Here is a 14,711-nt window from a genome sequence, read left to right as displayed (position 1 = left end):
GCCCAAAAGATTAATGTTTCTGTGAAAAATAATATTAAGTGTTATGCTAGCTAGAAGATAGGGCGTTATAAGTCTGAATGTTGAAGCTATAGAAAGCCTCATAATCTTAAGGGCAACTTTAAGGCACCTACAGTGGTTTTCTTTTTTTATTAGAGACTAGCATGTCTAGAAACGGTTGGTGGCTAGATTTTGGATGCACATGTCACATTGCAAATCACAAATTACAAAGATGATCTTTATTAGTTTTCAGCATATACGGGAAACATTATTATTATATGGGCTTGAGGTCTTAGGAGTTGGTACATATCTTGCATAGAAAGAATGTGAACATTAAATTTAAAAACATTATTGCAATACTTCATGTGAAATTTTGCAAGCTACCAACTTTCACAACACTTAAACAAATTTTTGCAATGGGCCTTGTTATACAGGTTTGCAATTTCGCAATTAGCCAACTTTCCTAAATTTTAAGAGTTTTTGCAACTTATCATGAGTTTTTTATATTTTTTTTTTAAAATTTCATAATAGTTTTTGAAATATTGCAACCTCCAGTGCGATTTTGTTGACGAGTTACATGAGCACGTGATGCGTGAAAATCGAATATTCGTATTTGCGAGGAATAAAAGCATCCAAAAAATAATTAAAAACATGCGGTATTTTCCATTCGGCTACGAAGACTGATATCCTAAAAAAGAATAAAAGACTAAACAAAAGGTACATTTGAGGGGCAAAAGAGTGATTTTCTCAAGACTAGTTAATGCTAACTTGGGGTGAAAAGCGATAGGCCACAGCGGTCTCTAAATGATGAGAAATTTAAAAACCACTAAAAAGTTTGTCGTTCGTTTATATTTGATCCAAAGCTTTGGTGGATATTTAAATTGTCCTGTGTACTAAAAATGAAATCACCCATTTTTATAGTATAAGTAGCCGATAAAAACATAAATATCGTAATAATCTCGCAATTTAATGCAAATATTACGATATTTATCCGTTTAAATAATCGACCTAAAATATCACAAATTTTAGCGATATTTTCAACTTACATTCGTTAAAAATGGAGGTAGCGAGAGAGGAGGAGCGAGGGAAGTGAGGTTTGGAGAGAAGCGCGGCAATGGAGGTAGAGGAGCTGCCGAGGGCAAACGTGAAGAGGATCGTTAAGGAGAAAATCTCCCAACTCGGGCAGGGCCAAGAAGACCTGTCCGTACAAAATGAGGCTCTACTCGCCTTCTCCGAGAGCGCCAGGATCTTCATCCACTACCTCTCCGCTACGTAAATCCTCCCCCTCTGCCTCTTCCTTCCTTATTGTTCTTCTTCAATTGGGTTTTTGTTGGGTACCCGTTTGCAGGGCCAATGACATATGCAAGGAATCGAAGCGGCAGACCATCAACGCGGAGGACGTCTTCAAAGCGCTCGAGGAGATCGAGTTTCAGGAGTTCGTTGGCCCCCTTAGGGCTTCTTTGAGCGGTAAATGGTGTTTCTTTCATTACCCATTTTCTTTTTCGTGTGTTTATGCGTTTTTCATGCTCAGAATCTGGTTTTAATCACCACCCACTTGGGCAATTTGATTATGGTTGCTCGGAAACTGGTTTTAATGACTACCCTTTTGGGCAATTTGGTTGTGGTTGCTCAGAAACGGATTTTAATCACTACCCTTTTGGGAAATTCGCTCATGGATGAAGTTGTAAGAATTCGATCATCTGCCGATGCTTGTCTTGTGAAATTTTCGCGTGTGCTCTTATTCTGCTGGTTTTTAAAGGGATGATAGAGATCCCAGTAGAGATTGTGCCCGCTTACCTTGTTCAGTAGACTGAAACCGATCGTTTGAAAAGTGAATATAGAATAGAAAGTGTTTGTTCCTATTGACTGAAATGGAATAATAGGCAAAGGATGCAAAATCAAGATGATTTCCAATTGCTTGGATCCACATTGACTGAATCTAAACAATATAGCTTAATGAAACACAGTCGTTTTTTAACTCAAACTCCATCCTCTCAAGCAATAGAATATGTAGTGAGTGGCCAAAGTCTAATTTACTGTTAATGCATCATTGGCTGTGAAATTAATGCGTGATGATGTTTTTCTTTAATAAAAGGACTTTGGAAAGCAGGAAGTTAAGTTGGAGATGTTGTCTTTTACTGGGTATCAGGACCTTTGAGGTGCAACTGAACCCTGTATTAGTATGTCAACATCTTTGAATAGGTTTTGCTTACACATGCATATAAAAAGAGATTATGTTCATCGGCAAAATTTTCCGAACTGGATCCTGTTGTTCTCAATATGTGCACATAATCCCTGGGAAATTCCTGACCTAGGTGATTTTGCACCAAATGCCTCATGGTAATGCGTGATAATACTTATCATTCAGAATTAAGTTATGCTGCAAGGGAATATACTTTGGGGTGAAGCGTAGAGCATCTGGTAGATGCATGACAGTCAACTTTTGTTTCCATTTTTATTTAATACTTTTTTCCTTGTTCATTGTTTATTAATTGCAACCCATGGGTAGATGTGATATTGTCATGGCATTGGCAACGATCCCATTTGTGTCTTATATGATTCATAACCTTTTTCGAAGATCAGTTTTTGTTTTTTGTGAATAACAATACTGTTATTGGTATTAGTGAAAAGAAAACACAAGTGCACAAGAACAATGCCACTAAGGGCTACAACGTGTGCACACACACAAAAGCCTCTAATAAGCAAAATACAATAATCCACAAGGGCCTAAAACATAACACTCACAATAGGAACAAGAGAGCACAATAAAAATAAATAGAATTTATATTCAAAATGCTTAAGAAAAGCATTTACAAGAGAGGGGCTGAAAGCAGCTCAATAGAGTTGTTGGGGATCTCCCAACGGCTATAATTATAGCTGTTGGGGGGAGCCCCAACAGCTCTATTGGCTGTTTACAAAAATGCCCTTTCACATTAGTGAAAGGGACAACAAACAGAAAAATTAAAAGAATAAAGCTGCCCCTAATTGGCAGCTCCTATTACATATGAATAAAACGATGAAAATGATCCTGGTGGGCATTACTAATATACAATCATAGAAACATAATACATACATATAAATGTATATAATATATGCATATATTTTAACAATTAGTAATGATACTAATGTTATTACCACTAGCAATATTTATGCTAATATTAATAAAGAAATATTAGTGTAAAAAGAAGTGCACAAATATACACAGTATTCAAGGAGAAAAATAGCAAAAAGGGTACTTGAATGTGAGGGTAAAAGTGCATAAGACTACGGCTTGGAGATTTATTTTCTTGTCATGCCAAATCCCAACCCAACATAATATTGGCTAGAAATGGGAGCCTCTTCAAACAGACAATACTAACCCATATCTCAGGGATGCTTGATCAGAACCTCATCATGGATCCTACACTGATTACAAAACCATTCAACATGACAACCACATGAGAATTCGTACAAAGGTATATCCAAATGAACAGCACTTCGACACACAAGGGACCTATGGATGGCATGAAGTATATACCAGCGAGTAGTTTCCGTTTTGCATTTTTGCAAGTTAATTATGCCATGTGTTGAAAACAGTGTTCTCACAAGGCGCCAGCCTGAGGCGCAAAAAAAAACCCTATGGATGGCATGAATCATTCAGTTTCTTAGTTACTTTTATTAATCAGTTTCACTTTCTTAGTTACTTTTATATGTTATATTTATTTAGTTTCTTTATTTATTTACTTTTTATTAGTTTCTTTAATTTTTATATGTTAATCTCATATATTTTAACTTTTATAGGTTAATCTCATATTTTTAGTACTTATTTGAGATTTTCTATTGATGAAATGGAAAAGTGCTACTGGAGTGCTGTGCGATCGTAATATGCCATTGCGGTTGAAGGGAAATTTTTATAGGACGACTATTAGACCCGCTTTACTATATGGTACGGAATGTTGGGCTGCCAAGAGACATCATATTCAAAAAATGAGTGTAGCTGAGATGCGGATGCTTAGATGGATGTGTGGAAATACAATAAAAGATAAGATTCGGAACGAAGAGATACGTAAGAAGGTAGGTGTTGCACCCATTGAAAATAAGATGCGAGAGAATCGTTTACGGTGGTTTGGACATATTCGGCGAAGGCCTAATGATGCTCCAGTTAGAAGGTTGGAGAAATGGGAAAATATATTAGTTAAAAGAGGTCGGGGTAGGCCTAGGAAGACTTGGATGGAGATGATAGGAAAGGATATGAATGCTTTGAACCTCACCGAGGACATGGCGTTGGATAGAAATGATTGGAGGAAAAGGATTCATGTGGAAGACCCAAAATGAATTTCTTTTTTGGTTCATATCGCTGACCCCAATTGTTTTGGGATGAAGGCGTAGTTGTTGTTATTGTTGTTATTATTTGAGATTTTCTATTGATTATTGATTGTTGCTTTACAGGACATTATATTTTTCAATTATATAATTAGTTTTTCAGTTATGTAATCAGTTTCTTAGTTACTTTTATATGTTAATCTCATATTTTTTAGTACTTATTTGAGATTTTCTATTTCTTATTAGTTGTTACTTCATCAATAAAGCATTTCTTTATTTATTTGTATTTTTAGATATTTTTTTATTTTTTTAAAGTTTTCAAAAAAAAAATTTGTGGCTTACACTTTATGCCTCGCCTCAGTTTTTGGTGGAGCGCCTTGCTACGCCTCAACGCTTTTCACAACACTGGTTGAAATGTATTACTTTAACTCTCTACCCTCTTGTTAATGTGGAATCTTATCTCATCCCTTGTTCATTTAAACTTAGTCGCCAATGGCAATATCATTCTAGGCAATATCTTGGCAGCTGCTGATGTGATAGATTTTACTATGAATCTCAAAAGTGTCATTATCTTTAAAATGAAAAAGAACATATTCAGAAACACACAAAATTATAAGGAAAACTTGTATATTAGTAAAGTTTTTGCAGTAATGTGGAAAATGTTATAATTTATAACTATTACCAAAATGTAGAAAATAAATAGGAGATAATAAAAACACATAGTTAAAGTAAATAACATTATCAAAGGTGTCCTTAGTTGTCAAAGGTGGCATCTAGGAGGCCTAGGTGACCTAGGCGCAGCCCCACCGCCTTGGCGACCAGGTTTGGGCGGTGGGGCCCTATATTACTTTTTTTTTTGAAGACATATCATTTGTTTTCTTCTTCGAGGAGGAGAGAAGAAAAAGAATAATAAGTCATGTTATTTGTTAATTGCTTGTATTATGTCTATTATTGAGAAGAAGAAGAATACATATTATTTGTCAATTGCTTGTATTATGTCTATTGTTGAGAAGAAGAAGAAGAAGAAGAAGAAGAAGACATTATTTGTCTATTGCTTATATTTTTTTGTATACATGATTTTATTTTTGGTTAAAATGTTGCCATTGCGGTTGAAGGGAAAGTTTTATAGGACGACTATTAGGCCCGCTTTACTATATGGTACAAAATGTTGGGCTGCCAAGAGACATCATATTCAAAAAATGAGTGTAGCTGAGATGCGTATGCTAAGATGGATGTGTGGAAACACAATAAAAGATAAGATTCAGAACGAGGAGATATGTAAGAAGGTAGGCGTTGCACCCATTGAAAATAAGATGAGAGAAAATCGTTTACGGTGGTTTGGACATATTCGGCGAAGGCCTAATGATGCTCCAGTTAGAAGGATGGAGAAATGGGAAAATATATTAGTTAAAAGAGGTCGGGGTAGGCCTAGGAAGACATGGATGGAGGTGATAGGAAATGATATGAATGCTTTGAACCTCACCGAGGACATGGCATTGGATAGAAATGATTGGAGGAGAAGGATTCATGTGGAAGACCCAAAATGATTTTCTTTTTTGGTTCATATCGCCGACCCCAATTGTTTTGGGATGAAGGCGTAGTTGTTGTTTGATTTTATTTTTTGTGTATTCATGTGGAAGACCCAGAATGATTTTCTTTTTTGGTTCATATCGCCGACCCCAATTGTTTTGGGATGAAGGCGTAGTTGTTGTTTGATTTTATTTTTTGTGTATTGTTCTTCACATTGTTAGTTGTATTGTTTGTTTATTCAATTATTAATTTATTCTTAATTTGTTTGAGCAAGTTAAGGTTATGTAATATAATTGCTTTAGAGTGTTCAACAACATATTATTTGTCTATTGCTTATTGTTGATTGATTTTATGTTGTATACATGTTTCTTATTATGTTTTTTATGTTTTTTTAATTGTTTTTATTTGGGGTAGTGCCTAGGCCTTTTTAGGGGCTCACCGCCTAGGCTCTGCCTAGCCCTTATGACAACTAAGAAGGTGTCACAGAAAATATTATAAAAATTTTTTGATATTAAATGAAGTAATCATGATCATAAAAGGAAATAGATAAAATTAATGTTAAAATGTTGCCTGTGACACTGCTTTGACTATGTCCATGAAGTTGTTAGAAAGTGACTTGGAATACATTGGGTTCAATAATGAACCCATACTTATGCACGTGAAGTGCAAATATACCCATTGAAGGGAAACAACATAAGCACATAATGTGCTAACACATAAAACCCATAAAAAGGGAAAAATATGACATAAAGTCATAAGTTGCATATCATTGAAGAATAATGGAGAAGGGGTAAAAACCCCATTACAATGGAGCATAAGCTTCCTCAAGAATACAAAATACAAAGGGGAAATCCCCTATTTATAAGCATGAAAAGGGACCACCTTGGGGGCTCTCAAAGGGGACGTTGGAGAGCCCCCAACGGTCACATTTGTGACCGTTGGGGGCTCCCAACGTCACTTTTGGGAGGCCCCCAATGTGGTACGAAATCCAAAAATATAAAAAACAAAAAATAAAAATAAAACAAAAATTACAATGCATATTCCAATTGGAATATGCGTAAAATGCTAATTTACAAGAATACCCTTGAGGGTATTTTAGGAAGATAAAATATATATATTTATATATATATATATAAATAGAGATATGTATACTTATATATATATATATATGTATACGTATCTTTTTATATATATATATATAAATATATATATGTACATTTAAGGATCAACATATTTTAACAGAAGTGTCCTGGTGTGCACGATTGTCATGTTGTGTCGACACAGGCTACACGAAGTGTCTGTGTCACATATTACACTTACTAATATGAAGTTTTGAAACCATTCACTTTATTGATCATAATAATTGAAAACGCATAGCGACTCATAAATGCAATGCATGTTTTTATTCTAAATTAGCATAACCGTTGGATCAACAAGATGCAATGGCCTATATAAGGAGGGTAGGTGCAAGTGGTGCTTTCTATATATATTGCCATACTTTAGTCTTTATATTTATTTTTATTTTTATCCTTTTTATGATAACTAGGGGCCTGTTGGAAGCTTCCAACGGCTCTGTGAGGTCTCTCTTGCCTATATAAAGAGGATCTCTCCCTTTTCTTGTACTATGCTTGTCTCAAGCATTTCTCACTAAAGTACATTTATATTTTTTACGAGTTCTTCTTGCCCTTAAGTGACTTTGTGATTGTGTTTTGTATTGATCCATAAGTGGTCGTTTGAGTGTTCACATTCTTGTGTGTTTGTAAGCCCATAAGAGGCATCTATTTGTGCACTTTTGTTTCATTACATGGTATTAGATCCTTGGAGCTCTTGAATTGTATTTTGTGTATTCAAAGATCGTGTGGTGGTTTGTGATTTCGAGGGAGCGTTTGATCGTTGCTCTGGGCCATCAACAATTTTCATCCTATTCTTCTCTTTCTCTCCTCTTTTCTTCTATGGCTGACAAAGAAGTTATGATCGTTGTTCTCATCAAATTTGATGGGACCAACTACAACATGTGGGCCACTGCCGTGACAAGGATCCTAGTGGGAAAGGAGTTATGGCAATACGTTGATGGTTTCACACTGGAATCTCAACCTATTCTCACCAAGACCACTATGGGAGAAGATTGTGTGATTAAAGAAGAAACCCTTAAAGGGAGTGAGAGAGAAAAAGCTCTCTTGGACTATAAGAAAACCTACAAGGAATGGGAGGTTGGACATGCCAACATTTTAGAATTTGTGTCAAGCACCTTGTGCCAACATTTTAGAATTTGAAAGAGCCGATGAAGCATGGTTCTTTATCAAGCAAACTCACATGCAAAAGAAGTTGCACACAAGTGGGATTTGCGTGATCGCATTCATAATTGTAAACAAGGGAATAAGAATGTTAGAGAGTATTATGGAACTCTCAAAAGGATATGAGACCAAATAGCTAAAATGAAGCCTATTTGGGACACACCCAATGATGCTCTTCTAAGGAAAAACCAACTCCTTGAAGAGCAATTCTTTTAATTTATGAAGGGCCTAAGACTCGAATATAAACAAGTATATGGGTCACAATCATCCATCGCAAGAAGATTCCACCCTTACATGAGGTCTTAGCTGAAGTTTGTATTAGAAGAAATTAGATTAATTACCATGTCTATACCTGTCACATGGACTTGCCAAATAGGCCGCCTCAATCGTGTCAACGCGACGCAGGTGCGGCGCTCAGTACCGTCAATAAACCCTGGGTGCGATCAACCCACACCTCAGGTTATCTTTGTCTAAAATGGACTCGGTCACGAGTTGGGTTTGAGCTCGACCCGAGCCTGGACCAACCTTGCTCGAACCTGACTCATGTCGGGTACTGAGCCTGACCCGACTCGTTAGCTCATAAGGGATCCGCACAACGGACCGAGCTGAGCCTATGCTTGGTCTGAGCTCAACAGAGAGAGAGAGAGAGAGAGAGAGAGAGAGAGAGAGAGAGAGAGAGAGAGAGAGAGAGAGAGACTTCCCCTCCCCTCAATCAGGGAGAATGAGAAAGAGAGAGGGGAAGAGAGAGAGAGTCTTCCCCTTTCTCTCCCTCAATCGGGAAGAACAAGAAAGAGAGGAGAACGAGGGAGAGAGGACCTCCTCTGTCGTTGTTGAGAGAGAGAGAGAGAGAGAGAGAGAGGGAGAGAGAGAAGCGACTCGAGGCTCGATAAGGGTGGGGAAAGATGGGGCAGGTCAGGCCTACCGAACTTTATATATATACCCACCCGCACCCCCCACCCAAGTTTTTGTTAAAGTGCCGCATTGCCCAACCTACACCTAGACCTATGTGACATAGGTCTGAACCCAATGAAGCCAATGATAATGTGTTGCCCGTCTCTAGACTCGGTGCCAACACAAATGCTTATAAGCCTCCTCACTTCACCAAACCTAACTATGAGAGGCAACGCTATGATGGAAAAAACAAGATTGTGTCATAATTGTGGAGAACTGGGGTATATTAAGCCCGATTGCCCAAGATTAAAAGGAAGTGATGGGAAAAAGACGACAATCATAAATGCATCACAAGAGGACAAGAAAGGAACCAATGGAAATTCCAATTCCATTGGAACCATGACGTTGCCACAACTAGTGGAGGCGCTACAACCGCTTTTCAAAGGTTCATCTTCTTCCATAATGGGTGTCACAGTTCCCTCTTCTTCAAATCCCAATAAGATTTCTTGACTCTTGGATTTTGGTGCTTTTTTCCATATGACTTCCAATAACTCTTTACTTTTTTTATTGTGATATTAATTCAAGTAGATCTAATGTTTTCATCGCCGATGGCTCCTCTCTTGACATAAAATCAATTGAAAATTCTAAAAGCACTTAAAACTTTTCTATTCTTAAAATTAGATTTGTTTCAAAACATAACTTAAATCTTCTTGTCGTTTATCAAATTGCCGACAATGCTTGTAGTATCTCATTCTCATCGGATTGATGTTTGGTGCATATATAAATTATCTAATGTACCTCATTTGAAAAAGTTTTGTAATGAAGGTTTTGATTGCACTAACTGCATTCTTAGAAAGATGAAAGCTATTCCTTCTAAGGAGAGGCCTTTTTTTGCTTTTAAACCACTTGGATGTATGGGGTTCAACACCTATTGCCTGAAAGAGTGTTTTTGTTTATTATGTGATCTTTGTGGATGATTCTTCTCGTTATACATGGATTTATTTTCTTAAGCACAAATATGAAGTCTTTTAAAATTTCAAAACTTTTCACAATCTAGTCAAAAATTTATTTAAGACCCACATATCTATTATCGCTCAGATTCAGGGGGAAAATTTATGTCAAATGATTTCAAGAAGTATTTAGAAATCAATGGTATTGTACATCAAAGATTTTGCGCCAATACCCCTCAACAAAATGGATTGGCCGAAAGAAAACATAGGCATATAGTAGAAACTACTATAACTCTACTTATTTCAAAACACGTTCCAAAAGAATTTTGGGCCGAAGCATCGCTTATATAAACCAAATTCCTTCTATTAAACTTTAAAATATCTCACCTTTTGAAAAACTTTACAAAATCTCTCTTGATTATTCAATATTGAGGACCTTTGAGTGTAAATGCTTTGTTCTTTCAAACAAAAATGACAAATTATCACCAAGGGCAATACCTTGTGTTTTTTTCGGATATGCTGAAAACTAAAAAGGCTTTAGATGTTATGATTTCAAAAATGATAAACTTTATATTTTTAGGAATGTGACCTTTTTAGAAAAAGATTTTTTTTTGATCAAAATGTGCCTAGGAAAGTTAATGACTATTCGTTTTTTATAGAATTGCTTCCTAAAAGCAATGAAAATTCTTTGAGTTTTGATATTCTTGATGAAGAACATCAACTTAATATCCCTTGTGGTATAAATGATGATGTAAACAAAGATGAACCTTTAGTTATTCAATACAGTAGAAGAGGTAATGATAAACAACCTAGTGTTTTAGAAAGGTACTCTAACCTTGAAACACATAAACCTAATACCTTTAGAAGATCTAATAGAGTATCTAGACCACCAGAAAGATTTATGCCATATGAGTCATTTTCTTCTCAACATAGAGCATGCCTAGCCAAAAAAATCTCTATTTTGAACCCACCAGATACAATCAAGCTAAAAATTATCCCTAATGGATAGATGCCATGAATGATGAGTTAGAAGCCTTAGAAAAATCCAAAACTTAAAAAATAGAAGACCTATCTAAAGGAAAAAAGGACCATAGGTTGTATATGAGTATACAAAGTAAAAAGCAAAAGTGATGGAACCTTAGAAATATATAAGGCCAGGTTAGTAGCCAAGGGATTTTCCCAAGAATATGATATAGATTATAATGAAACCTGTGTCTGTAGCTATGATGACTTTTGTTAGATCCCTCATAGCAATAACTGCAATTAAGAGTTGACCCATTTATCAAATAGATGTCAAAAACACATTTTTAAATGGTGAATTAAAATAAGAAGATTATATGGATCCCCACCTAGATATGAGGTTTCGTCTAGTAAAGTTCTTAAGAAAAACTCTATATGCTTTGAAACATGCTCCTAAAGCTTGGTATGAGAGATTCAGTTCTATTATGATTAAGCTTGATTATAAATCTTGTTATTACTGACACTACTATGATTGCTAAGAAATCTGATGTAGGTGTTGTTATTTTACTTCTTTATGTTGATGACATGATCTTTACTCGAGGAGACAAACAAGGAGTTAGCTACATTAAAAGTATTCTTAAACAAAATTTTGAAATGACTGGCCTAAGATTTCTTAGATTCTTTTTGGAGATTGAGGTAGCATATTCTCTACGTTGTTATTTACTGACTCAATTCAAAATTTCCACTAAGATGATTGACAAGTCTGAAATTACTGATGAAAAGATGGTGGACACTCCTGAAGTAATTAATGCAAATATGAAGATAGATGATGAAACACCCTTAGATGACCCCACTCCCTATCGGTAGATGATTGAGGCTCTTTCCTATTTAACAATTACCCGACATGACATTTCTCATGTAGTGCATACACCAATCCAATTTTAGCACTCTCCTACTACTGGGCACATGAGTGTTATGAGAATTATTCGATATTTGCAAAATTCTATTTCTAAAGGACTTCTATTATCTTCCTCTCCTCTCCACTTGACTTAATTGCATATTCTGATTCTGAAGAGATCTCAATGATAGATGCTCAACTACTGCTTTTTGTATTTTTATAGGTGATTCGTTGACATCCTTGTAGTGTAAGAAGCAACAAAAAATGTCGCTATCGTCAATAGAAGCTGAGTATCGTTATATGGCTGCCACGACATCAGAAATCGTGCGGTTGAGAAAACTGGTGGAAGACATGGAAGGTGTATATGCAATCACCCTCAAAGCTATGTTGTGACAACAAAAGTGTCAATAACCGACAATTACACGTTTCATGAAAAAACCATGCATATCGAGATGGATTGTCACTATGTTCGTGAAGAATAACTAAAGAAAACTATTACACTGCCCTATGTAGCATCATAATTTCAGTTGGCCGACGTCTTCATGAAAGCACTTCTCTCCGGTTTTATTTCTTTACAAACTTTCGGTGATATCACCTTAAGTTTGAGAGGAGTGTTAAAGTTGTATACATATAAGTGTATATACATAAATATACCTATATAATGTATATGTATATATATACATATTTATATGTATTTTTATATTACTGTAATAGGTAATACCCATTAGGGGTATTTTAATCTTTTTAGTTTATGTAATAGGTTGTGCCCATAAGGGGCACTTTAGTCTTTTTGTATTTTGTATTTTTGTCCTTTTTATGATAACTAGGGGCCTTTTGGTCATTGACCAATAGAGCTGTTGGGAGCTCCCAACAGCTCTATTTATAGCCATTGGGATGCTCCCAACGGCTCTATGAGGTCTCTCTTGCCTATATTAAGGGGATCTCTCACCTTTCTTGTACTATGCTTGTCTCAAGCATTTCTCACTAAAATACATTTATATTTTTTATGAGTTTTTCTTGCCCTTAAGAGGCTCTATGATTGTGTTTTGTATTGACCCATAAGTGGTCATTTGTGTGTTGACATTCTTGTGTGTTTGTAAGCCCATTAGAGGCATCTATTTGTGCACTTTTGTTTCATTACAATTGCATCCCCTTAGCTGAACAGTTGCTGGAGCTATAATTTATCATAAGCAGCTTGATGCCTTACGATTAACCTTGCTAAGGCTTACAGCTGGATGAATTAGGTTTTCTTGGACAACACCCTCAAGTTGCTAGAGCCTCATGATAGTTGGAATTATGCATTTATGCGATCATTGTTTTTATTATCTGTTTCAACTTTTAAGTGATTTATCAGTGCTGGAGGACTGGAAGGAAAGAGAAAACATGATTGTTCTTTGAGGAGGATGGCCATCTATGGAATAGTATTGTTCTTCAACACATTTCGAAGTTCATGAGTTCTACTTGGCTTAGAGCTACTGTAGGCAACTGGAAGTTCAAATGTTGTAAGAAACAACTTAGATATGCATGGGTGGTTTTCCTTTGTATGGCATGGACTTTGTACTCTTGATTTAATTCAGGAGTTAAGAGTGATGACACCAGCATCTTTATAAGCAGGAAGACTCATGTTTGTTCTTCACATGTTCTGCAATTCCAGGTATTTGTAAACAAATCATTTGCAGGTTTAATGGAAGATGTGCCAAGATGGTTTCTCTTCATCATGATTGGCCATACACCAAGATTTTCTGGGACATGCATCTGCACAATATTCATAGCATACTTGGAAAATTTATGATGATGAGTCATGATTGAGGTATCCACTATTCCATTCATGCGTTAATAAGGTTTGGAATGCTTGAAAGGATTTTTTTCTGAAAATTGAATGTGCCAGTAGAATGAATACCAAATTTAACAAGGATTTGTTATCTGGCATTTCCACATAAGGAGAGTCAATTTTCCAGCTAGTTGCAAAACAAAAGATGGTCACAAACTGGCTATAGCTGTTAGGAGTCAATATGGTGGATCTCTCTTATAAGGTGTTTAGTCCTTTTGCTGCTCTTGTTCTAGAATCTCAATTAAGAAGGCAAAGATGTGATGTTTGACCACAATCACTCTTTTGCGTTGATTTCTAGTTGTCATAGGTGGTATTCCACAGAGAGTCCACATTAGAGGGACAGGTTTTCACTTGAGTTTTTTCTTGCATAACATATTTCAGATGTTCTTATCCAATGCCCATTAATCTCTTTGGTGTTTCATTGGTCATGAGAGAAATGAAATGCAAGTCACAATAGAATTCTAACTGTAAGATGAGAGGGGTTAGGTGGAGAGACATGTAAGAAAAACAATATCAGATTTAGATAAAACACCACAGTTGTCTTTCAGCAGGAGGAGAGAGAAGAAGGAAGAGAGAGAGGGAGATGCTAAAAAACGGCAGCCACATTTTAGATGGCTAGCTCTAATGCTATATTATGTAACATATAATACAAAAGGTTTAAAATACATACAAATAATAGAATTTCCATTACATGAAGAAAACAATCTAAACATGATTAAATGCATGGATCTGGATTCGATCTAGATCTGATGATGTCAAATCACATTTTATCACCCGCCCTCAAGTTGTGCATGGTCATGAACCATGGACAACTTGTTCTTTAAGAATCAAAATTGATGCTTTGTTAGGCCTTTGGTGAACAAATCTGCAACTTGGCTTTCTGTACGAATGTGACGAGGCTCAATCCCTTTGTCTTCAACCTTTCTGTCTGATAAAGTGTTGATCTATCTCAATATGTTTTGTGCGATCATGCTGTATAGGATTATAAGCAATGTTAATAGCACTCTAATTATCACACAACAAAAATGAGTGTGAGATTCCTTCTCCAAGATCTGCAA

The 14,711-nt window shown here is 36.0% G+C and overlaps 1 protein-coding gene across 3 annotated transcripts in view; it reads left to right on the top strand.

The window, feature by feature from the left end:
• The first annotated feature begins 1,053 nt into the window (after positions 1-1,053).
• LOC149837826 (DNA polymerase II subunit B4-like) overlaps positions 1,054-14,711 on the top strand; it is a 32,634-nt gene continuing 18,976 nt past the window's right edge. The window contains exons 1-3 of one of the 3 annotated variants that reach the window (XM_090006212.1): positions 1,068-1,269; positions 1,346-1,464; positions 13,177-13,576. In XM_090006212.1, the coding sequence (XP_089862338.1) occupies positions 1,112-1,269; positions 1,346-1,464; positions 13,177-13,220 (321 nt within the window). In that variant the 5' untranslated portion in view covers positions 1,068-1,111 and the 3' untranslated portion in view covers positions 13,221-13,576. Of the gene's footprint in view, positions 1,270-1,345; positions 1,465-13,176; positions 13,577-14,711 lie in introns of those variants that run through there. The other 2 variants (XM_090006210.1, XM_090006211.1) reach the window with 2 other exon arrangements.

The sequence above is a fragment of the Nuphar pumila genome, chromosome 5 (genome assembly GCF_984573655.1).
Source record: "Nuphar pumila chromosome 5, dmNupPumi1.hap1.1, whole genome shotgun sequence".
Classification (NCBI taxonomy): domain Eukaryota; kingdom Viridiplantae; phylum Streptophyta; class Magnoliopsida; order Nymphaeales; family Nymphaeaceae; genus Nuphar; species Nuphar pumila.
Note: the sequence above shows the minus strand (reverse complement) of the source record. Positions and strands in the feature narration are given on the sequence as shown.